Source organism: Fistularia commersonii, chromosome 35 (genome assembly GCF_037954325.1).
Source record: "Fistularia commersonii isolate RoL2024-O1a breed Wild chromosome 35, RoL_Fcom_v1.0, whole genome shotgun sequence".
NCBI lineage: Eukaryota > Metazoa > Chordata > Actinopteri > Syngnathiformes > Fistulariidae > Fistularia > Fistularia commersonii.
This window is the reverse complement of record NC_141318.1, coordinates 3,406,668-3,431,485: the sequence shown is the minus strand read 5'-3', so window position 1 is coordinate 3,431,485 and position 24,818 is coordinate 3,406,668. Positions and strand designations below refer to the sequence as shown.

The following is a 24,818-nucleotide window of genomic DNA, read 5'->3' as shown; positions in this document are numbered from 1 at the left end:
TCCTGGACTCAAACCCGGAAGTGGACGAGACGGGGCTAACGAAGCTAGCCGGAGGAAGCTACCCTCGGCTCGGGGGGAACGTAACCGTCTTACCGGGAGTTTTAATCGGCGCACAACACCGCGACAACCCGGTAAACACCTTTGTTTGCCCCACGCCGGTGGTCATGAAGGAGGCCGAGGTGCTGCCATGTCCACCGGGACCTTCGAGGCTCTTCCTCCCTCCGGGATGGTGATGTCGTCGGGGCTCGTCAGTCTCCGCTGAGTCTCCCTCTTCTCACTCTTGCCATTTGCTTCTCCAGTCCGACTTGGTAACTCGTCGCTTCGGGTAAGATATTTCCCCGCATTTCACGCATCCAGCAGCTACAAAGCAGTTTTAACGAGGCGTTCGACGTGTTCGCTTTGACATTCAGCCAACCTGACTTTTCCAGTTTGACAGCATCTCGAAGGCCAAATCACTGAACGTCGCCTGGCCCTGATTTAGGGATGTTGCTAATTTTAGCTCTTCCCCTCTCAACCGTTGCTGTGGGAAATCGAATTCGGATTCTGGAAGGGAAAACCTTGTGTTGCAATGTTAAATACTTAAGCTACATAAATAAAAGTAGCTTCGGCTAACTTTGACATGACCGTTTTTTTTTAGTGACCACGTAATTGAGGGGATCAAACACCACTCCCTTCTTGTTTAAACAAATCTGAAATGACCTGGATCTTCATAAACATTTGCAGAAATAGCTTGCTGTTGGTTCAGCTTTGCAAGGAAACGCTTTGTTATAGGCAATTACCCCTCTCCTCATCCTCCCCGCCCCCGCAAAAAAACAACAAAAATAAAACAGAACTTAAGTTGCAGTGTCAGGATCAGTTGCTTCAGTTTTGCAGCTTTGACAAAGTACAATAATTGAAGCTTCCTCTGTGGTTTTTGCAGAGAGTTGCGCCTCCAACCACACCCGCCGTTGATCCGATGACCCGATTGTAACACATGAAACCGCCTGCCCTGTTGACTTATCGTATTGTACATGGCACGGACCGTACGCACATCCTGCCGTGGCTTAGCCAATGACAGACTGCATTATTTATTCTCTAGTGACACACATATACCCGCCCCATCACGCTCGCCTGCAGGAAATTGTTGTCATTAGATCATTCTAACTCTCCCCCTTTTATCCTAATGGTTCTGTAATCCCTCCCCTTCCTCCCCGTCCAGGCCTGAAGATGCACGGTACGGCGGCCCTTCCGGACCCTTCCCACGGTGCAGGGGAACGCGGGGAGTTGGTGCACACTTTATCCAAAGAGACTCTGGGGTCGCCGGACGCCTCGGAGCTGGGAAGCCCGCGCCCTGCGCCCAACTTCGACCTCCTCAACATGGTCGTGTCCTACAAAAAGATGGCATTGTTTCTGGAACCGGTTGTCGATGCGGTAGAGCTGGCCCGCTTCCTGCTGGGGTGCGTATGTTTGTGACCCTAGTAATAATAGTATGTCCTAGTATGTCCTCTATTGTAAGTCGCTTTGGATAAAAGCGTCTGCCAAATGCAATGTAATGTAATATAATGTAATGTAATGAAATATGGAAAAAAAGTATCAGAGAGACGTGTTATTTTAGCTTTGATTTTATCCCTGTCAGGTGGAAGATGCCCCTGTTCTCTCTGCTCGTCTGCATATTTCTCAACGTCTTCTTCTACACTATCAGCGAAGGTAGGACGAGACGTTTAAATTCATATCGACAAGCCTGTTAGTGGCGTTTAGAAAGAAACGTGAATTATTGATGACCTTGCTATTGTGTCCCTGCTCTCCTGCGCCAGTGGGCTGGTTCACAGTGGGCGTGGTGGCGGTGACGATGCCCGCCGCCCTGGGTTACCTGCAGGACAGGTGCAGGGGCAGACCCACGGAAGCCGAGCTCCAGAGGAGGCGCTATCACTCAGTGCACCGCAGAGACCTGGGCACGGTGCATCTCACCAAACACGAGGCCATGCTGGAGGTCAAGGACCTGTAAGAGGAGCTAAACCGAGTCGTGTGGTTGATGGTTGTGCAGGATGATTTCCTCCGACATCCACAGCCTGTGAGGCCACTGCTGTTGTGCAAGCAAATGCTCGGCAGAATTACTGAGTAATAAGTACTGCTTTTCTAAGATAACTGGGCGCCATGATGCAACAGTGCAATGTTAAGCTTGAGTCTATTGTTGTGCAGATTGACACTGTCATATTGAATTGTCGGCCACGTCTGTTTTTTTTTTTTTTTGTTACTTTACAAGAGTACTTTGTGATTAAAAATCAACAGCCAAATATCATATTATACTTTCTTCCATTATCCTACGGTAACAGTGGTTGCGCTGCAGAAGGGCTCCCTGGTCAGAGGCTCTGCCCTCTACCAACAAACAAATGCCAGCATTCACAATAGTCACCCTTTCATTCAGTTTAAAATCAGCAGTTATATTTTCCTGTGTGTCTCCTGCCCCCTAGTGGTTGTGGGACACCTCTTTTGGGTGTTTTCCAAAGAGATGCACTTGTATGAGGTAAACGTTGGACGAACTGGCCGGACAGTGAAATTGAAACGCTTCTGTCTGTTTCTTATCGCTGCATTATCTATTTCTTGAACTTGATTTTAAAAGAAGTCTTACATTTGTCTTTCCACTGTGGATTTTTCTGCCCCCCCCCCCCCCCCCTGCCAGGCTGAAGCACCTGGATGATCTGCTGTCCTCTGCTTGTCAGTCGGCGGACACTCTTTACAAGGTCCTGTACTGGGATAACCACACCAAGTCATCCAGGTCGGAACACGGCAGCGCTGACCGCTCTGGTTTTACTGAACACTGACTCAGAACCGCAGGTCAGATCTACTAAGGTTGGATTTAGTAGTTCCGACCTGTATTGTCCTGAGACGACGAGAAAAAAAAAAATCAAATTTATCACTCCCATAATCAAATACCAACCTAGTCTTGTAGTTTTAGATAATCACCCGAGGAATTTCTAATTTCATCAGATCACCGAGGAGACGGCTCCCCCTCCCTTTTAAATTTAATCCCGGCTTATTTCAAGCTGGCATGGGACATGTATCCGGCTGAAGAGAACCGTTAATAGCGATATTCATTAATCTGTTACGAGGGAGTGGGAGAGGTCGGGGGGGTGGGAGGAAAGAAAAAAAACCTCACATTTAGATCTCCGTGTCTGTTCGACCTCACGATCCAGTCTGGTAAAGTCGGGTTTAACGCACGGCAGATACAACCCCGTAGAATCAGCCTCAGCTATCCGAGTCTGAGCCGGCGGATGATCATCATGTAGTTTCCAGATAATTCTTTGATGATCTTCTTAATTATTTTATGAAGACGAAGGTGGCTGATCCGCTCCGTTTGCCCTCTTCCTCCCCAGGTTCTACGGAGGGATGCTGATGGTGGTGTGTCTGCTCTACGTCACACCGGTGGGCTGGATGCTCGCTGGGCTCAACAGCACCGTCTTCCTGTGGAACAGAGACTTCTGCAGAGGTACCTGCCGCCCCAGCGGGTAAACAACAAATTCCCCAATTATAAACTGAACACTGTTTGCGTAACCAACCCCCCCCCCCTTTATGGACTCTAGTTGTGCTGAGTCTGCGGACGGTTTTCCACGCGGGCCCGGCCCAGACCCTGCAGCCCGTCTGTTTAGAGCCGGAGCAGGCCAACGTCACGGACAGAACACCCACGCCGACCAGCCTGGAGGTGAGGTTGCCCGGCGCAAACAGCTGGAATGTCGGGGTGGGATACGGACAGATTTAGCGCTTGTGATTTACATTAGACGCTATAAGCCTCTTATCAAGTCCCGCTCTCTATGTATTTATCTGCTACCCAAAGGCAAACCTATGGATTTGCATGAACCAGCTGTTTTCTCTGGAGCTTTGGTTCTCAGAAGGGAGGGGGCGTGGGGGGGGCAGATGATGATGGGCTGCCCTGGGTTTGCCGGAGGCCTCCGGGTTACGGAAAGGAAGCGGGCCAAGAATATTCCCCTGCTCCAGCACCCGGCCTCAGGTGCCCCGACCCCGCTCGGAGACACCCTGAGTGCACGTTCACCGATTGTCTGTGCGTGTCCCGGTTGCAGGACCTGTCTCCTGGCAGTGTTGAGGAGGCGGAGGAGGCAGAACCAGATGATGAATTTAAGGATGCAATTGAGGTAAGTTCTATCCCCGACCCCTGTTTTTTTTCGTTTTTATCCAGCCAAGGGTTTTCTGAACAGATTGGCACCTCTTAGATTTAGTAAGACGCTCGAACTCAATCTGCGCAAAAACAACAAACTCGGCTTTTTGAAAAAAAAATCCACATTGGTCGTCTCTAAAAATAAATGAAATGAACATATGTTGGCGAGTATTATCAATGAACCACAGCAAGCCCTTTTCTAAGCGTGTATGCACACCGAGCAGAACTTAGTGTCTCTGCCTGCTGTGTGTGGAGAGGTGGACGCCTTTCATTTCAGTGATGTATTTCCTGTTTTGTTTTCTCCTCCTGCTGTCACCCAAACTCAGGAAAATTCCATTTCCCTCCAGGTGAGTTCATACCCACCTCTCAGTGAACTCAGTGTTTATTCAAGCTTTTCCCCTTGAGCCGTCTTACAGAGGGCTTTTTGAAGGCTGTTTTTTTTGTTTTGTTTGTTTGCGGAGCGTTCTTGTGTGTGGGTTCGTCTTCCCTCGCGTGTTTTCCCCACCCGCCAATCAGGAAATCCCTAAAGTATCGATGGTAAGCGTCCCTCCCGGAGTCCTGCGGCAGCGATAGTTAATGCTGTGAGAAGTTGTGTCTTGTGAAGCCACATGTGGAGGACCGGTTCGATCTCATCCACAAATCCTGCATGCTTCTATGCAAAGCACCACAGTCGCACGCATTAGAATTGTTAGTCCGTTTATATCCCTCATATATAGATGTATTATATTTGTGTTTGCCCTGATAGAGACATGAGAGGCGGATACTGAAGGATCAGATTGTCCCCGGAGTCGGGCAGAATAACATCCTTCTTTCCTTTCCTTGGCTAATTTTGTGTGCAAAAAATACTCTCCCGGCCCCCACCTCCGCCAAGGTGGCCCAACGTTACCGAGAAGTGGGGGATGAACGTGCTAACCGGGGTCAGCGTCAGGGGGATTAAAACTGTGCAGATGGACTCTCTGTCCTCGGTGATCGCGTTGATGTTTTTCATGTTTTTGGCTGTATGATCCTGCAGAAACATGCATGTATTTTTATGTCTCAGTCCGTCCGACCGGAATTTTACCCACTTATGCTGTGCATCCAGGTTAACTCATCCAGCTTCTCTCCCTCTTCAGGAGGACGACGAAGGGCCCCTCGGGGCTCCCGAGTACGACACGGTCTCCGAAAACGGCCTCCTGAGTCGCAACGAACCCATACGCAGCAAAGTGTCCAAGCTGACGGAAAAGCTGCGCAAACGCTACCCGACGGCCAGCACAGGTGCGTGACGCGTCGGCTGCCGACTTGTCGTCTTTTATTAATATTTATAAACTTAACAATGAACTGCTGAAGGCTCGGTCTGGTTTTTCGAGCCGTGAACACGAGTCTCGTATTTCTCTCCGCGAAAGGGAACTGCTCCAACTGCAACGCCGTCTTCTCCGTGCTGAAGAAAAGGGTGAGGACTCTGAGCTGGAGGATGGGGGGGGGGGGTCGGATCCTCGTGGGTTTCTCTGCCGCGTGCCTTGTAACGCGGGGTTTCTTTGCGTTGCAGAAGAACTGCAGTAACTGTGGCAACAGCTTCTGTTCTCGATGCTGCTCCTACAAGGTGCTGCGGTCGTACATGGGAGCCACGGGTAAGATGGGAGAATCAGACAGAGGTCATATAACATGATGAAATATTATAACTTGGCAATATTAAACCTGATTACTTTCATTTTTAAATAATAAACCCATCTTAGAGTCCAGAAACAGTTGGCTCATTGAAGACTCTAAATTGTCAGTAGGTGGGAAAGAAAGATAATGGTCGAATGTCTCTTTGCGTGGCCCTGTGATTGACAGCCGACAGGGTTGAAACCCTGCCTCTTGCCCAGCTCCAGCTGGTCAGGCCCCTTCTATCTGATTTTGACGCTGGCCATCAATTATGCATCACTTTTCCTAAATATATCGGTCCCCAGATGAAACCGAAGCGCGTCAGCCATGCGTTGAAAATGCTCAGCCCGCTATTGTAGCGCTCACACCTGCAGGATCCGCCGTTCACGCCGTCGTGTCCGGTTGTCTCCCCACAGCTCCAGAGGCCCAGAGAGAGACGGTGTTTGTTTGTGCTGCCTGTAATTCCTCGCTCATCAAGTTACAATGAAACGCTGTGTCAGCCGTGACTCTGGACAGCCAGCGGGGGAAAGGAGGCCACTCGCTGTGTTTTCCCCCCGCAGCCCTTCAACACATTACTGGAACCCCGATGCATGCCTTGGTTTTCACGACTTCGGCGTTCACATCTGTCAAAATACCTCTCAGGTTGGAGCCCGAGACCCTCAACCCCGATTCTTGTGTTGCTTGGAACGTCTGCTGTAATACGATACATAATCCCGTCTCAACCCTCCAAGAAGAACTGGACCATCCGATAAAGAGTGCAATCGCTGTAAAAAGTCAAATAAGCTCAGAGTCACTTTTTTTTTTTTTTTTTTTCACTGAATTGCCGGACGTCTGTAGCAGGTGCGGACACTTCTGAACAATCCGCTCCTTGGAAACCCGGATGAAATTTGTTCCTGGCTGGAGATGGCCTCACAACCTGAACCGAGGTCATGGACCTACAAGCAAATGACGCTTCTAACACCACTCACCCCCCAGTGCACCTGGACCCACTTCTTATTCCACTCGCCGCAGGTTGTTCCATTAATTGCGCTGGTGTTTTTAGTTTAGGCTTGTATTTTAAGCTCCGTTAGCTCCCACTGCCACTCATACAGCCTACCGGTTCTGTTACTGACCTCAAAACCTCCACAAGTACTCCTCTCAAGAGCGTTTCAGCTAACAGACCTCGGGACCGGGGACGGGTGAGGTTTTGATTTTTACACCTCGAGCTCCGAAGGCGCACCCAACCATTTGGATGGTTACATTACTGCCTGCAGCTCAGCCTGTACGTTTGTCCGATTTGCCGTGGCGGACGTCCTGCAGGGCGGGAACGAGGCCTCGCCAAAACCTGCGACGATCAAATCTGGGGCCCGGTTTCTGCTGCCGTTTCGTGTCGCTTGGACATGCCTCGTGAGTTTTAGAATAACCCTCTTAGCCGGCCCTTCGTTTCCTGTTTTACCTCCAACTGGATCGCTGTTAACCCAACTAGTTTTTTTTTGATTTCTTCTTGACATGTCTAGTCAAATAACAATTCAAGGCCCACAACGGAGCCTCGCGCACGTGAAAGCAGGACCTAAGAGAATCTGTGCGTCGGCCACGTGACCCCGAGAAAAGGAATCCCGAATGCAGTGTGGTTTTAATTATGACTCAGACACAGATGATTGTTACCGTTTGCTTTGCTTTTAATGTCATCATATGAACTGTCACTGTAATTTGTTCTATTATTATATCTAATATATTTAATTTAAAACTCCCGCAAGTGCATGTTATTATTTGACCCGCTGACTTTCTGTATATAACGCCACCTATTTTATAGTTGAAAATTGCCGTTGTTGAAATAAACTCTGTGACGATTTGATTCACTCAAAGTAATGAGTGGAAAGTATATTTATAATGGTAGTTTTGAACTATTTACATCCTGAGAGACTATAATAGGACAACAACGCAATCATTTTTGAGTAACTTGGATACATTTGCTTTGATTAACACAAACTTAGTAAGTGTATAGATGCCGAAACGAATGACATCAAATTTCTAATATCAATTATTTGTCATGCACGTAATGCACTCGTTCAGACTTCTTTGGATTATTTTTTATCCCAGGTCAATACCTTCTGTGACTGCAACAAGTTACATATTCAGGCTTTTTTTCAATATTTTCTCTAAAAGCTTTCGATCGGTCCAACATCTGGACTTGGAAGTCCCAAATCACCCATTTCTCTATCATTCACAAGAGAGGTGGATAACCACAGCACTAGTGAATAGTAATTTAAGAAATAATTTACCAAACTTGTTTTTTCTCACACAATTTTTTTTTTTCAAAAAGGGAAATAAAAAAAAATGCACTTCTTGAACAACGACAGATAAAAACAGTACAAATAAAATATCCAGCTCAAAATGTTGTCCTATATTTTTTTAATCGAAATACTTTAATATTTTGTATTGATTTTATATATTGTCTCAATAACGGCTTCATATTTTATTTTATTGTGTTTTATTTTATTTTGTTTTATTTTATTTACAAGTCTGACCCCCTTGATCCGGGAACCTCTGCCCTGACCCGCGCGAGAGCTGGCTCGCGCGCCGCCGACCTAGCTAGCAACTGTGCTAAGGCGTTAGCCGTCGTCAGCCGCCGGCTTGTCGCGTTTTTTGACGTCCTTTCACGGTAAATGTGACCGCCGGGTCCCGTTTAAGGGCTGACAACAAGTCCGTTTACGGCCCCACCCGTCGCTTCTTCCTCCAACTCCTCCCCCTTCGTCCGTGTCCCGCTAAAGCGATTTGCGCGCACGCAGAGCGTCCCCGGCCCCGGATGGCAACATGGCGACAGAGGTAGGACCCGAATTATCATCTCTAAACACCAACGGAGATGATGAAACATTACTTAGATGTTTGTTGTTTTTTTTTTTAGCTTACATTGATTTTTTTCGGTGCTTTTTAAAATGTATACACATCCATGGGGCATTCAGGGACAGCTCGCGTTGCGTTCAGGGACCGCACGCGGTGGGGGATGTGCCGTGCACACACGGCCGTGTTCAGTTTAGCTAGAGCTGATTTTTGATTTTCTCTCTACCTGGATTTATGTTTTGTTTTTTTTTTAATTTAAATTATGTGTTTTTTGCCCTTTTTTCGACGTTCAGGCTGATCCGTTTGTGTCTGTTAAAACGTTCGTTAATCCGGCGACAGCCTATTGTGTCAGCGTGCAAACACACACACACACACACACACACACACACACACACACACACGAAAACTGGATGAAAAAAAGCCACATCGTTCAGCACCATGGACAGAAGCCACGCCGCTCTCGCCTCCCTCCACTCCCTTCCCGTGATCCTCTCATGAGATTTCATTCATTTTACAACCGGTGACAGTGGATCATTCAACTTCCGGTTGTAGGGGAATGGAGGGGGGCATTTGATCATTTGATTCTTTTGGAGTTGTGGAAAAATCCCCACCTGACGGGTCCACTGTGAGCCGGTGCCAGAAGCGGGCCACCTTCTAGTTTTTATTTCTTCCCCCGAGATTTGCAGCAGAGAGCCAGATAGCCGGGCTGGGCTCCAGCAGACAGCTAAGCTGGGAATGATCGATCACAACCCCTGGCCCTCCGTCATCCTACACCTCCAAACCAGCTGAACGTCATCTCTGTGCTCCTCTCTCGCTCCTCCTCAGTTCCACAACCTGCAGGAGCTGAGGCACAGCGCCTCCCTCGCCAACAAGGTCTTCATCCAGAGGGACTACAGCGAGGGGACCACCTGCAGGTTCCAGACCAAGTTCCCCTCCGAGCTGGAGAGCAGGGTGAGGATCCAGTATAATGGATGTTTGACGTTCACCGTTTGTTTCCTTTGCGGCAGTCGGCACGGTCTCGGTTTGAATCCGTTGACCCAACCAAACCTTATTTCAGAGACGGGTCTCCTGCCTGGGTTCTCCAATCTTCCTCCCTCAGCCGAAGTCAGCGGGTTCATTGAAGCCTCTTAAATGTTTGTGGACGAGTGTCAGAACGGTTGGATATTGATATGATTGACAGCTGACCCGGGCCTCTCGTCCCAATGACAGCCGGAGCCGACATTGGCTCCCGTTAAACCCGAATGTCTTTAATTGCTTTCCACCTCTAACCTCAGAATGACGCATCAAACACCCTGAACCCTTTTTGCAGGAAGTCCCAGGATTTTACTGAGGGAGTCTCATTAAAAACGATCTTTTAATCTGTCACAGATTGAAGACTTGAAGGGACAGAGATAAAGCGGGGAAATGTATTATTCATTTTTTATCAGCGTGACGCATCTCTCTCCCCTCTAAATGCGTTCAATTCTAGAGAAATGCTGCATTTTTTCAATCCAACTGCAGGAATCATTCAGTGGTACCTGCTTTGAAACGGTTCTGTCCGGTGTGTGTGTGTGTGTGCAGATCGAGCGGACGCTATTTGAGGATACGGTGAAAACGCTGAACAACTACTACGCGGAGGCGGAAAAGATCGGAGGCCAGTCCTACCTGGAGGGATGCCTGGCATGTGCCACGGCGTATCTGATCTTCCTCTGCATGGAGACGCGCTACGAGAAGGTCAGACTGGTCGTCAACCGCCTGAGCCCGTTTGAAACGCCAAAATACTCGCTCCTCACGCTCGCTACATTTTCGTGTCAGGTGCTGAAAAAGATAGGCAAGTACATTCAGGAGCAGAACGAGAAGATCTACGCTCCCAGAGGTCTGCTCATCACAGATCCCATCGAGAGGGGCATGCGTGTCGTATCCTTCACCCGAATTCCGCAGGCAAGCTGCAGACCATCGCGTGCCAGTCTTGTTTTTCTGATAAATCGTGTCACGTGACGAAGGGCAAAGCTCCCTAACTTCTTTCGCCAGATTGAGATTTCCATCTACGAGGACCGGGGCTCCAGCGGCTCCAGCTCGGGCAGCAGCTCCGTATCCAGCAGCACAGCCCGATGACCGTACGTCCTTTAGGGAAAAAAAAAAAAAAAAGTCCGCCTGATCACTCACCCACGACTTCCAACGGGGGAGAGCAAGTGATCCTGCCCTCGTCCCGACGCCCCCACCCCCAGCTGCGCTCACACAGAGCCTTCACCAGCTTTTAGCTTCTTCAGGCCTTCACCTCAAACGCTTTCAGGAAGTAATGTCTCTGTGAACAAGAACATCCCGCTCGTGACGCTGCGTCTTACCGATCCGTCCGTCCATTTTGTGTGATAAGAATGCGTGTGTCGATGTGGACATATTGATGCAGGAGCGAAGATCACGGGCCTCCTACCTCAACCAGAACACCTGCACCGAGCCGCCCTTAGCTACACTCATCAGATATTTATGATGTTGCTGCAGACCCGGAGACCATTTCGGGACATGACGACAGCTGTTACTTAATAATTGCCTGTCAGTCACATTGCCACATTTAGAGACAGTCAACCATCTGCAACAGTGGACATTTCAGAGTGTTTGTGGACCGGGGACGGACGTCTCTGAGAGGATGCAGGCAGGAGAGCATGGAGGCCCCACACAGGAGGAACCCAGGCAGGCACAGGGACAGCATGCAAGCTCCAAACCAGGGACCTTGTCCAGGTGAGAGTGCTTCCCGCTGCACCATTGTGCTGTGCTGCTATTCTGACTTGTCCCGGTTCTGGACAATAAAACTCAGCTCTTGAAATTAAGTTCTGATCATCCAACTACCCGTGAAGCTTTGGATGAAAATCATTTTGGGTTGAAATAACTCAAGATGATGTTTCTGCAGCATTTCTTTTCCACAAAGCAGTAAAACTTCTGACCCCAGAACTGCCGCACTGTGGCAGACAGGCACTGTCCCTGAAACTGGGGTAATGAAATGGCTGCCCTTCCTCCCCTCTGGGTCTGCAGCAACCTGCTTCTCCTCATCATCACCAGCCAGGTGAACCACTTTTCAGTCTTGAATTTCTAGCTTAAACGTTTCCAGGTTCTGGAGGACATGAGAAGAATGTAGAAGCACTCGGGCAGGGAGACAGAGATCCATTACCTTTACTGTAAATCATGCTGTCTGGTAGCAAATGAATGTTTGGACGTCTATTTAATGTAGCAGATCTTCCTGTTTTGACTGGATTAAACTCACACACACGCACACACACTGACGCTCAGATCTGAGTCCACCCTCAGTCACACTGAGTGACACTGAAGCTTCCTAAATTTTGATTATGCAAAATATGCTGAGCATGTCGCGCAGCGGCCATTAGGGGGGTGGGGAAAAAAAAGGACGGGTGAAAAAGTCTTCCTCAATCCAACCTGTTGTGTTTTGTGACCAAACCATTTCTCAACAAACTTCCAAAGAACAACAATTGCCAAAAAATAACAGGCTCACAAATTTACGTGTCTTTTGTGTTGATGTCTATGTGCGACGACATACTTTGGTAGTGTTGTTTGTTTGATACATGTGGCGTTCAAGTGTCTGACTGCCGTCTAATAAATACTGTTTCATCACAGCTAAAGAGAATCATTCGCTCTTCATTCCGGTGCTTTAACAACAGTACAACGTGCACCTCCTGGCAATCAGGTGACTATGTGTGATTAAAAGTTGGGCTCCTCTGGTGATAGAACTTTGAATTATTCTTAACTAATAATGGACCAAAAAAAGCGCTTTTTTGTGCACCATTTTCTTCAGTAACTTAATGTTGTTTGCAAGAAGTTTATTTAAAAAAACTAAATAAGAGCTTGAAATTTTTGACATTTTAGTATAATATTTTAATTAAATACACATAACATTAAAAAAAAAATCTGCTTCAGATGAAATTGTCTTCTTACATAAAATGATATAAGTTAGTTCATAAAAATCTGGTAGAAATGACTTGAGGTAGGTCCGTACTGTTGACTGCATACGTTGTCATCTTAGTCGTCCTCTGACATCAGAACCCTCTCAGGCGTGCGAGAGAGAGGAGTGTGCAAGCGCACGTCGGTAGAGCCGTCTTGTACAACGTGCCAGAAGTGGAGCGGACGGTTGGAGGGTCTGCTGTGTGGACCGGATGGCGGTGTTATAGTAGAGTAGAAGTGCAAGAAAAATTGTTTGTTAGAGAACAAATATCCCATTATAAGATTTTAAAGGTTAAAATTTAGTAAACATTGAAACGAGTGACTAAAGGAAAAAAAAGAAATGTGACGTCTGATGAGAAACTAATATAAATATGACCAGAAATTTGCAGTACTTAAGTAACGCAAGCAGGTTGAGGTCAAGGGTGCTGGTCATGTGAGAGCAGGCAGGGAGCTGATTGGACGAGAGGCCCCAGGCACACAGGTGATCACCCCCCCCCCCCACACACACACACACACACACGCACACACACTAAAAGTGAAAGCAAAAGTCATGAATTGACATAATACAAGGGGTTTGATTGCATTACCTCACCTGGCCAAGCAAACTAAAGGAAATTTGGTTTCTTAGTGTCTAGGATATTTTGGGAAATTTTTAAATGAGGGGAAACAAAGTCCAGATAATAAACTGACATCATTCTTAGTCATTTTGTCTTTGTATCTGCCGATGTAGTTACTGTTTATCCTGGTGTTTTGTTTGTTTATTTATGTTGTTTGTTTTATACCTGTATTTGTCACTAGTAAGAGGCGAACATACAAGCGAGAACTTGTGAAAGTGAGGGATGGAAGACCAGGAGTCGAAGGAGGAGTTGGTCTTCCCTATGCGCTGTCCCACCCTGACCTGCATCAGGTTTCTCACACACGTTCTAGCAGGCCAACAACTTTCTTCCAGACACTCTTAACAAACACACACACACTTGCCATCCTGCATGGTGTTTGCAGCTGCCAGCAGTAATGTTAGACACTTAGAGGTACTGGCCCCCCCAAACCCAACTTCCAACATCTCCAAGCAACAGACATACTAAGTCTCAAAATATCCTATGAAACTAAAGACTACATTTAAATTGCGGACAAAAACAGCTGATGTAAAACACGCCTAGTTTATTATGTTTTTATTATTTACACCCGCTCTTATGAGGAAATAATGCTTCACAGTATATATATAGATGTATGTATATGTTATTTATGTATGTGTGTGTGTCTGTGTCCTATAAAGTACAAATCAATCATTCATTCAAGCTTTATTATATCATAAAATGTTCTTGTTTCCTCCCGCTGTGGGTTAATTGGAGACCCCAAATTGCCCAGACATGCAAATAAATGAGTGAGTGGTTGAATGTCTCTATATGAGGCCCTTTAATCGATTGATGACCGAAACAGGGTGATCTGCAATATCACTTGGTTCTTAATGCACAACGTAACTCCTGAAAATGGAATTTGTTTGTAAAAAATGTGAGGGGGTGTATTTAATACAGCGTTCCAGCTGTTTATTGTCATCTGGTTTCGCGCTTGTGTTATTATAACACATTGATTATATATCAAGTTCTGTTATAAAGGTGATTGTTAAGATCTTCAGAACCTATCTTTGACTCCTGAAGTGTGAAATGGACGTCCGACTCACCCAGGACATTGATCTGGAAATGTTTATTGATGTAAAAAAAAAAAAAAACACAAAGCAAGTGAAACATGGCTGCTGTCAATGAAAGTAAACAAAACAACAGCAAACGCGATACTTAAACCTACTCACGGAGTAAAGACAATAGTAAGAGCCCCATCTCAACAGGTAAAATCAAGCATATAATAAAACAACTGGACCAGTTGATTGAGATTTATGTGTTTTTTTCCCCTTTTTCATCTGCATTAGCCAATAGCCTCAAATTCCTGTGGAAAAATAAAATGGAAATCAATAGAAAATAAAATCAAAATGAAATATTAATATGATTAAGGAAAATTCAAGAAGACTGACTTACCTGCACAGCGGCCGTTCTTGACAATAAAGCCTTGACCGCACTAAAAAATAAAAAATAAGAGTTAGGGATTGAAAGTATGAATGACGGGCTTGAGAGAAAAAAAATGAAACGTACTTGGGTGTCGCTCGCTAGCGCTAACATTTCCCCACTCTGGGGATAGGCGACCTCCACCACAGAGTTCATCTCGCCGGGTTGCAGCGGGCGAGTGAGGGCGACGGCGTCGGGCCAGACGACCTCCAGGACTGAGGCCCGGTCGTCCCCTGGAAGGGCAGAAAAATCCATTCTTCTGAGTCCATGGACAGCAGTGCATGCTAACCTACCGTCATGCTAAGGAGGCTATTGTGCAAGTTTAGCTTTGATGGTGTTGGTTACCGAGGCCGAAGTGGGCGACAGGCTCCATCTCACACAGGTAACCCGAACCCCCGTCGATGATGCGAGTCTGAGCTCCGTTCTGATTGGTGTAGACCGTGACCTTGGCGCCTCTGGCGAAAGAGCCGAACCGGGTGCGAGGGACGACTCGTAGCCAGTGATTGGATGAACCCTGGAAGCCGTGACAGGGGAGGTTGTTAAAAGGTCAGGGCGCCAACTACACACACACACACAACATATGTGCCGATACACACACACTCACACATGCGCTCACCTGTGTGACCTTGAAGACGGAGATGGGCTGCTTGGCGCTCTCTCCGTGAGCCAGCAGCAGCTCCAACTGTCCGTCCCCGTCCAGGTCGGTCACGACGCCACCTGTTTAGAACACACTCCCAGCTTTCAGTGTGCTGACCTCATTATCGAACCCAGCCGGCGGAAGAACAGCACTTTGAGCTGAAAAAACTGATGATGATCCAGCTTCTGCTGTGAGATTAGAATTTTTTTCTTGTTAAGCTGACCTGTTCCCCGTCCTTGCGGCTCGGCGGCGTCGCCAACCTTAAGCTCCTGGATTACGGGGTCGGCATCGGCTCTCCTCGCTACCCTGCGTCCAAACACCAACGGTTCCCGTCATCAACGCGACAGATGGCGCTTGTGTTTCGCCTGTGATTCGTGAATTCCCACCTGAACAGCTTGTTGGGGGCGACGCCCCTGTAGGCGATGTTGTTGAAAAAGACCTCCAGCTCCCTGTCGTTGTCCAAGTCAGCCACCATTACCGTGCGGATCGGGGAAGGGGATGCAAAACACCCTGTCGCAATGTTCTGCGGAGGCGAACACACACCTGGATGAAGATCCGGGCGCCCTTCACCTCTAGCCTACTCGTGCTTCTGTCTTACCCTGAATTTGGAGTCGTCACCCTGCAGGTAAAGCCTGTGCGGGCCGTTCCAGTTGCCGTAAACGATGTCCGTCTTTCCATCACCGTTGAAATCGGCGAGCGCGACTCCTCTCCCGTGCTGGTGCTGGTCGGCCACTCCTGCAGGGGGGAGGACAGAGTCCAAGAGGAAATAATACCCCGACGTCTCAAAGGGACGGGATTCCTCTCGGTCCTCGCTTCTCTGCCCTCACCTGCTTGATTGGCCATGTCGGCAAAAGTCCCGTCGCCGTTGTTCTTAAACAGGAAATTGGCGCCGTGCTCGTTGTCGCAGAAAATATCCGACCGCGCCTGGTTGAGGATCGGCCCGACCACGACGCCACGGCCACCTGAGCAACAACGCATCCATTAGTGTGAGATCAGCAGATGTGCTGTGGAAAAATGCCCTCTCTCGCCTGATTGGTCCAAAAATTATTTTTTCAATGCAAATAATGTATCTTCGTACGTCTATCTAAATGAGCAGCGTGCAGTGACAGGCAGAACAAACCAAACACTGTTCACTTCAAGATAAGAACACCGACTATTTTGTTTGTCAGACTGAGAAATAGGCAGCTTGTTGAAAAAAAACACCAAGACGAGTGAGAAAGCTGTGAAAGCCAGCAACAAACTTGCTGAACTCATCACTAAATCCAAACAGCCGCGCACCCTGGCAGACATTAAAACTGCCTGCCAGCAAAATCATCATAAAAGAAATGCTTAAAGAAATAGCCCAAGACAACAGTTTCCTTCTATTTCATTGAAAACATTTTTGACATATTTATTTGGTGGTGTGCCATGTGATTTTTCTTATGTAAAATATAGAGGTTGGGAAAAACTGCATTGGGGACTCACTGCGCCCTCTAGAGGCCATTGTGAGAATTGCACCTGTAGATTTCACCGTTTGCTGTATATTTAGATATCCCGAGCCTCACCTGTGAATTTGTTGACTCCGGCCTCGGCAGCTACGTCAGACAAAGCGATGACGCCTCTGCTGGGGTCGCTGGCGGCCTCATCCATCTCTAGGAGGGCGTGGGGGCCGACGTTGCCGCTGGCGTAGTTTGCCACGTAGATGGAGTAGCGGCCGTTTCCCTGCAGGCAGATAGTTTCCAGGATGGATCAGGGCGGGATCGGGAAACGGGCCACGGCGAGCTAAAGGTCGAGGTTCAGAGTGGAGGGGCCGACCTTTCTGTCCACGCAGGCCACCGAGCGCCCTGCCATCCGGTTAGCGACGCCGCGACGCACATTAAGCTCATCACCGAGCAGGTCCTCGAAGCGCCCGTTACGAAATTTGAAGAGCTTGTCGGTATAAGTCGCACGTCCTGCAACAAAAAGCCACTATGAAGAGAACAAGTGGATTGCCTTTGGCAGCCTCGGTTGATATTCGGCAGGAATACATCGTTTACCTGAGTAGGCGTTGTTTGTGTTGAGGAAATAGATCTCCTCGCGTCCGTCTCCATCCACGTCGCAGGCGGTGACCCCGATAGCGTTCCCTGCCACGTCCCTCAGGGCAAAGTACGGCGAGCTGCTGTCATCCACGGCGATGTTGACCAGACGCTCTTGGCTTTGGTTGTACTTCAGCACCAAGTTGGGGCCGTTGTACCTAAAAGGGTAGGCGGCGCCGGGGCGGGAAAGAAAGGAGAGTCCGGTCAAGGACACCATATCGTACACAAGTTGCTTAAATCCACCTTTTTTATTTCCTTTAATTCGTGTCTCACCCTGCCACCACCACATCCAGATTACCATCACCGTCCACGTCTGTGACTGCCATCCCGTAGTTGAGCTGCGTGGGATTGTGCAGCTGATCAGGGGGAAGCATCGACTCCGTCACGACGCGAAGCATGGAGTCGGTGCTCTGGGCGATGGAATGATGCCAGACTCCAAACAGGAGGAGCAGCAGCGGCAGGCCGGGAAGGAACATGGCTGGCAGCTGGCATCAGAAGGAGGAACAGGAACACATAAAGTAAACTTTATTGTCTGTTGCAGAATGTTCACTTGGGATCCACCTTGACTCACTGTGTATTGAGACGGCAACACCGTTGATCTACACATTTAACCATAATTTGGACAATCCCATTTAACTTTCTACTGTTAAAGTATTTTAAATGAATCATGTTTGTGGTCTCTGAGGCTCAATGAAAGAAAGTCAATCTCTGAAGTGAGCCACTTGTCGCAATGGGGCTTCCCAGATGTATGGTTTTAAGAAAAAACAATAATATATGAATACTTTGAGGATCTCGGCATGCAGAAAACAATGGACTACCAAGGGATTCTGACAAGAAAATCAGCTTGTTTGCTTGCTAACTACATAATGCCACACTTTTGAATTAATTTCTCACTCATAACAAGTTAAAAGTTTTACATAATACACCTGATATCTTAATAATAAAACATCCACCTAATTATTAATATCCGATCAGTGCAGTATGTGTACGGACACGCCTTTTTGCTGCATCTCATTTTTGAAAGAACGCAAGTACGTTACCACCTTTAAGTATGCTAATAATAAAATAACAAAACATGCATGCAGGTCTGAAAAACACTGCATATCTGCAGAGGCGGAAGTCCCATGCACAGTTGGATCCTCCAGGAAAAGTGTCTCTTACCTAACAGCGAGATCGGATAGCAGTTTGGACGTGTGGATTTTCAGTGTACGGGACCGGGAGAGAACACAGAGTATTTATCATATCATCCTGCAAGAATCTTACACAACTGCTGCTGTTGGAATTTACGAAACAGCTTGTGTAACGCTCGGGATATTGGCCAATCAGCGACTGCCGATTTGAATGATCTGTGTATCGTCCAATGGGAGCTCATTGCTTCTGAGGGCGTGAACGTGATATAAGTAGTATAGGCGCTGCTTTCTTAATTCAGCTAAAACCATTGGTATAACACTACTAAGGGACATTTAAATCCCCTTTAGCCGGTTCGGATAGCTAATCAAAAAAAAAAAAAACAATTTAAACTTGAAAAAACATACGAGATAGAAATGCTGACGAGTAACTGTTACGAGACAGCGAAAGAAAACTACATCTCCCAGAATCCTTTGCGATCACCATTGGTGGTTACGTCATCACCCTGCGACGAGAATCCGTTGCTAAACAAATCCAGTACGGGTACGCAGCAATATTACAATTACTTTACATATTTAAGATTTAATGGAGGGATGGCAACCGAATAAGAAAGCATTTTAATGTAATGCATTACTCAGTTTCACCTTTGAATGAACATTGAATCATTTCACGCTTAACCATTGGAAGGCTAGCTGGCTAAATTGGTTAGCTAACTGCGAATGAATACGGCGATTTAAATTTGAATGTTGTTCTTTTCTTAACTTCATTTATTAATTTCGCATTTCACGAGGACGGAAGCCAGACTTATTTTCTTTTCATTTTTTTGTAACTCCTGCCATTTCCTCCCCCTCCGTTGTGCTAGCTGTGTTCACATCGTATTTTGACGAACGGAGATGGAGCAGCCGAAGGAGGACAGCGCTTCCCCTGCGCCTCCTCATCCTCCCCAGTCCAAGAAGCCCAGCCAGGCTCTCTACGTGCCAAAGAAACGACTCCAAGGCGCCAAAGACAAATCCCAACCCCAGGGAGACGCCAAACCGAGACCCCGGCCTCGCTACACGGACAAGGCGCGGAAGAACGCCAGGAACCGCAAGGATAAGGCCGGTGCGGGACAGGAGACGGCCCCCGCCGGGGATGCGGGTGCAGCCGGGTCAGGTGCGAAGGAGGCGGAGGTGAACGGGGAGATCGGGCCGGTCCAAGAGGCGGAGGTGGAGGTGGAGGTGGACTCCAGGCTTGAAGCCGAAGCCCCCCAGGAAGAAAAAGAATCGGACGAAAGCTGGGACACTCTGTTCAACGACGATGGGGATTGTCTGAGTCAGCAGCTGCTGAAGGAGGTGAGAGACACCTGTATGTTTGTATGTTTGACCGAAATCTAATCCTGTCTGGTTTTATGCAAGGATCACCTGGCCTGCTGAAGGTACGCTGGTGTTTAGGGGCGGCTGTCTGCATTGCGGCTCCATGTAGTACACAATATTGCAATCCAGTCAGTCACAATTCACATTAGACTCACCTTGAAGCTGAGAAAGTTCACAATACGGGCAGGATTCTGTTATTTTATGTATGAGAATATAGAGAAAAGGGTTGGATGGAGATGGTTGATTGGCTTTGGCGACCCCCTGAAGGGAAAAGCCGAAAGAGAAGAAGAAGATACATTTTTCATGCACGAAAAACTCCTTGATTGTTTTTTAAATCATGGGCATACCGTCGTAGTCAAGAAATAATCATTCACAAATCACAGTATTTTCAAACACTGATGCTGAGGGAAGTATTTTTTATTTTCTTCTATTTAGTTATTTCCTTTTTGGCCAGCATTTATCAGAAAGTTGAATGGTAAAGTACCGATGAGCGACAGACTCGTGATTTTTCCACACCGGTTGTTATCCTCATCCATATCAGGGTAAAAAAAAAGGTCTTCTTTGTGTTATTTAAGTTTTTCCATATTGTCCAGTCCTAGTAAAGCCTGAGCTGGACTCCTCGCTCCCCCCATTGACACTCATGTTGTAGCCTCCATGACACCTGAAGGTAGAGCCTCAACTCTGACGTTTTGACCTTCGTCGTCCTCCACCTCCTCCTCTTCTTCGCTTTCTCATTTCCGTTCTCCGCCCTCCTGTCGTGCCCTGGCGCCTCCTCCCCGCCTTCGCAGCTGTCTCTGAAGGACGGCAGGAAGAAGGAGTCCATCCAGGACCCCAGGTTTGATTACTACAACATGGACCGAGACGAGGACGACGAAAATGACGAGGACGAGGACGAGGACGAGGAGGAACTCTCCCATATTGTAGAGATCTACGATTTTCCTGTGGAGTTCAGGACAGAGGATCTCCTCCGGCTATTTCAGTCCTACCAGTAAGTACGAATTCAGTGCACTTCTACTCACCTCAGAATTTATAAGTTTATAAAATTGCCGTCAGGTGAGCCCACCTGAATATAAGCCGCACCGGCTAAAAGAAAACTAAATAAATATATGTGTACATTTAAAGGCCGCAGGTGTCCATGTTGTAATATGAGATATTTACACAGAAACATTTTTTTTTTACTTTCAATTAAACACAAACCGGTAACATCCACAAACACGTACTGGAAATACATACTTGTTCCAGACAGCGCCTGTAATGCGGCTGATGTAAAAGATTAATCATAAATGATGCAAAGAAAATTCATCCATGCATTTTCTATCCTGGCTTTGTCCTACTCCAGCTGATCTCTTTCTTGGTCTTCCTCCCGCGCACTAAAACCGTTAAAGTCGTCTTCTTCGTTGTCAGAATTGAACGGCCTCAGAATTTCACTGTAATTTAATCGGTCCGATAGGACGAGGCTAAATGCTTTGGTGGCATGAAGCTCAAAAAAAAATCCATAAATCAGTCGCATCATTGTTTAAGCCGCAACATGCGAAAAAAGTGGCCGCTTACTTTCCAGAAATTACGGTACAATTTTTTTTTTTTTTAATTGTCAATTACATTTCCCAAATGTCCCAATTAACAAAAATACCCTTAATTGATTTTCCAATTAATGAAAAAAAGCGTGTGAATTTGCAAGAAAGATCCTTAATTGCAATGCAGGTAAAAAAAAAACAAATTAAAAATGATTATTCCTTATTCCTACACGTTTGGATGAAATTGAATGTAATGTTTTTTTCGTCGTCAGGCAGAGAGGCTTCGACATCAAGTGGATTGATGAAAAACACGCCCTTGGTCTTTTCTCCAGCCCCATCGCAGGTGGGTCCAACAGCCACACACACACACACACACACACATATGCATTCACACAAGTCATTTGGGCTAGAAGAGAAATGTATTCATTTTTGTGTTCTTCCCTGTCAGCGCGTGAGGCTCTGAGCAGCAAACACCCCCTGATGAAGCTGCGTCCTCTCTCCAAATCTTCCTCCGCCACCAAGGCCAAAGCCCGTAGCTGCTCAGGTACCGGCTGTTTCACACCCGGTTTTATGCGCGCACGTGCCATATCTTCATGGCGGCTTCCTTCCGTCCCCAGAGGACCTCCTGCCCGCGAAGGAGAGGCCGCAGACCAGCGCGGCGCTGGCCCGTAAGCTCGTGATCGGCGCCCTCGGGGTGAAGAGCACCCTGACGAAGGAGCAGCGGGAGGCGGAGAAGAAGCAGCTGCAGGAGGCCCGAGGTACATCTCCAAAAATATTTCTCATTTCTCATAAAAAAAGAGGTTGCTGTTCCCGCTCTCGCCACAAGTGGGCGCTGTTTCCACACTTTTTAAAGGACGCCGGTCCCCCGGCAGCCGCGCAGGAAGACCTCAGCGGGACCTAAAATAAGAGCAGCAGACGTTTCCCTAAGTATATATGGTGAAAAAACCACAAGTGGCTGTCAGGAAGCGAGAGCCTCCAGTTCAGAAAAGGGAAAACGTTCCTTTGTTCCGAGTAAAGGCGCACCGCGCTGCCCTGAAATGTCCGCGTCGGAGCGCATCCGCGTCCGGGACATTGTGTTCCTGCTCTGGGCGCCACGTTTGGCCACAGACGGGCGTTCTCGCCCGGTTCGCATTTAGAGGAGCGTTTACCGACGGCCCTCTGCTGATCGGCGTTCTCTGTCGCTCTTGTCTTCCAGAACAAAAACGTCTGGCGGCCAAGCAGAGGGACGACGCTTGGGAGGGCAACTGACCCGGGACGGGAGTCCCTCCGCCGCCTCCCCCTCCTCACGTTTTTCATTTTTAACCCCCCACCATGAAGTGAGATTTCCAACCCATGTGACCCGCCGCCGCTCCCTGACCGTTACCTCCATCTGCCCGAGCGGATCCCCTCCACACACCCCGGCCCGCCGCCGAGGCCTGCAGCTCTCTGCTGAGCCAGGGTTCCACCTTTTTGTCCCGCGTACCTGTATTTTTAAAGACTGAAGCTAAACGTAAACCGTCAGGATGACCCGCCGTGATCCGTTATGTCACGGACGTGCAGAACGTGCCCCTCGACGAGAAGATCTCTGCGTCCTGGGTTCTCTCCAGGCTCTCCCACGGTCCAAAAAAAACAGTCATAAGCGCGGCCGAAGACTTTTAAATTGTCCCTTTGAGAGGGCGAGTGGCTCCACGTCTGTGATCGACAGACGATTAAACGCCGTCTCTCGCGCCGCCGTCTGCCGGGGTCGACTCCAGCTTTAGCGCGGCGCGGACGACGAATGAATGATTTCAGTTGAAATGCGGTAAAGCGCCCCTCCCCCCCGTCCCCGTCCCCGTTAAACTGCGGCGAGGAAACTCTTGATTGGATTCCCGTGAGGCTATTTTTACTTGAACTGTATTTTAGGTGAATATTCCTGTTTTCACGATAGAATAATCACCGTTCATCACACGGGGGGGTTCATCACCTTGTAAAGTCTCTCCGGAAGGGAACTTTTTATTTTGAATTTTTAAATGTATCACGTGAACGTTGGATTATTTTAAATCTGTGGCTGAATAAACCATTGGAAGCTCACCGATTGTCCGCCCCCTCTCGCCCCCCTTGTATTTTCAACAAACCGCGGCCCCGCTCCGGCCCCTCGTTCCCTGGAAAGTGAAGATTCGGGAGTTTCGTCTCTTTTTCGGCTCGTGAAATTGAAGGTTCGCCTTTAACCGCGCTTTCGCTAATCCCCGTCACTTCTCATTACTGGGTATCAGTCGGCGGGAGGCGGCGGCTACCGAGGCCCCCGCCGCCACAAGCCACACGGCACGCCGTCTCTCCGTCAGTCAGTTCCACTAATTAAGCCCCCCCGCTGCAAATGTGCCGTCTCAGCCCGGGGGGACGACTTTCGGCCGACTCACAGCCTCCGAACCCGCATTTAGGAAAAAACGCGCGCGGGGATGATTCGCCGAAAGGCGTGGAGAGCCAAGCGTTCGGCGGTTTGTCGTAAACCTGACCCCCACCCTCCTCTTCCTCCTCCTCCTCCTCCTCCGGCGGTTCGCATGGGTCCTGCAGGGCCACCGGGGCGCCCGGTGCCACGTGTGCCGCCGTGGGTTAATCGGCGTCCGCCGTTTCATGGTTTTTCCGTCGAATTAATTCAGGGAAACACAAGAAATATTTCTGAAACGCCGGTTTCCTGGTGGCTGAGAAAGCAACAGGAAATTCACCCTTTTTATTTCATTCTCCAAAAGTCCTGCAGGGGCGATGAGATGGAGTTGGATATATTTTTTGCCAAAGCAAACACGAGCCGCTCCTCCTTTGCCGCCGCCGTCGTCGTGTGAGTCCGCCGGGCGCCACAACCGTGAGCCGGCTCTTTTCCCACAAGGAGAGAACAACCACGGGTGTTCAAAAGACACCAAACCACGGGGTGATCTCGCGGATGTTGCGTTTCCCGGCAACGACCGCCTCCGGCAAAACAAACCCGTTATGTGACTCAAATCCATTTTTTAAATCAATGATTTTTACATCTGGCTGCGCAGATTGCGCCCCCTAGCTTTCAACCGGTGTAAGTGCGGTTTGATGGTTGACGGCACGGCGACTGCTAACGCATCAGCTAATTCTTGGTAGCTAAAAGGGAATTAAGCTGCGGATGCGACAGGTCGCTAGTTGCGGCGGGATCTCCGTTTTCAGGAGCCCTCATTGGTCCGTTTGTTGACCGTCTGATTTCCCGCACCGCCGTCACGTTCGCTTTGTTAAAGAGTTACAACTCTCTTGTCTGTTTTGGACCCGAATCGCCGTTATTTTTCCAAACCTGACCAAAACCGGCCGGCGCCCAAACCAAACCGGGCGACCGCTAACTAGCGCTTTTTAACCGCTGTCTCCGAGCCCTGCAGCAACCTGATATAGATGTGACCAAAGTAGCTGTTTTTTTGGAGGGGGGAGTAATTTATTATTACCCCTGCACTGACGTTAATGCCGTGAAATTCATGTTGAGGTCGCTGGCGACCGAGAGATTACTATGGGATGTAGGAGGTCACTCTTGAAGACCACCGCTTGCTGATTTTGCACTTTATGGCGGCGATCGGAGGTTTGGATCGGCGTCGTT

At 48.2% G+C, this 24,818-nt stretch overlaps 4 protein-coding genes across 6 annotated transcripts; 3 read left to right on the top strand and 1 right to left on the bottom strand.

Annotated features, from left to right (window-relative positions):
- Positions 1-16: 16 nt before the first annotated feature.
- On the top strand, positions 17-7,503 carry zfyve27 (zinc finger, FYVE domain containing 27). Of its 2 annotated transcripts, XM_086142879.1 has the most exons (13): positions 17-325; positions 1,199-1,436; positions 1,616-1,686; positions 1,794-1,980; positions 2,660-2,755; positions 3,354-3,466; positions 3,561-3,679; positions 4,056-4,127; positions 4,477-4,497; positions 5,263-5,404; positions 5,533-5,579; positions 5,676-5,757; positions 6,190-7,503. In XM_086142879.1, the coding sequence occupies exons 2-13, from the start codon at positions 1,207-1,209 to the stop codon at positions 6,258-6,260; spliced, it is 1,251 nt and encodes a 416-aa protein (XP_085999005.1). In that variant the 5' UTR covers positions 17-325; positions 1,199-1,206; the 3' UTR covers positions 6,261-7,503. The 2 variants fall into 2 exon arrangements, with proteins under 2 accessions (XP_085999005.1, XP_085999007.1); XM_086142881.1 differs by lacking the exon at positions 4,477-4,497.
- Positions 7,504-8,351: 848 nt separating this feature from the next.
- golga7ba (golgin A7 family, member Ba) lies at positions 8,352-12,206 on the top strand. The gene is made up of 5 exons (XM_086142482.1): positions 8,352-8,578; positions 9,419-9,544; positions 10,154-10,306; positions 10,388-10,489; positions 10,604-12,206. The coding sequence occupies exons 1-5, from the start codon at positions 8,567-8,569 to the stop codon at positions 10,685-10,687; spliced, it is 477 nt and encodes a 158-aa protein (XP_085998608.1). The 5' UTR covers positions 8,352-8,566; the 3' UTR covers positions 10,688-12,206.
- Positions 12,207-14,204: 1,998 nt separating this feature from the next.
- On the bottom strand, positions 14,205-18,552 carry crtac1a (cartilage acidic protein 1a). The gene is made up of 14 exons (XM_086142726.1): positions 18,427-18,552; positions 17,539-17,750; positions 17,227-17,423; positions 17,006-17,142; positions 16,756-16,912; positions 16,039-16,173; positions 15,810-15,946; positions 15,598-15,734; positions 15,435-15,517; positions 15,191-15,291; positions 14,920-15,088; positions 14,662-14,807; positions 14,548-14,587; positions 14,205-14,458 (listed from the first exon to the last, which is right to left on the bottom strand). The coding sequence occupies exons 2-14, from the start codon at positions 17,739-17,741 to the stop codon at positions 14,451-14,453; spliced, it is 1,650 nt and encodes a 549-aa protein (XP_085998852.1). The 5' UTR covers positions 17,742-17,750; positions 18,427-18,552; the 3' UTR covers positions 14,205-14,450.
- A 259-nt stretch (positions 18,553-18,811) lies between these two features.
- On the top strand, positions 18,812-23,322 carry r3hcc1l (R3H domain and coiled-coil containing 1-like). Of its 2 annotated transcripts, none has more exons than XM_086142582.1 (7): positions 18,812-18,936; positions 19,256-19,724; positions 20,534-20,733; positions 21,532-21,602; positions 21,708-21,803; positions 21,877-22,017; positions 22,455-23,321. In XM_086142582.1, the coding sequence occupies exons 2-7, from the start codon at positions 19,287-19,289 to the stop codon at positions 22,505-22,507; spliced, it is 999 nt and encodes a 332-aa protein (XP_085998708.1). In that variant the 5' UTR covers positions 18,812-18,936; positions 19,256-19,286; the 3' UTR covers positions 22,508-23,321. The 2 variants fall into 2 exon arrangements, with proteins under 2 accessions (XP_085998708.1, XP_085998710.1); XM_086142584.1 differs by having other exon boundaries at positions 18,884-18,930; positions 22,455-23,322.
- Positions 23,323-24,818: the final 1,496 nt, after the last annotated feature.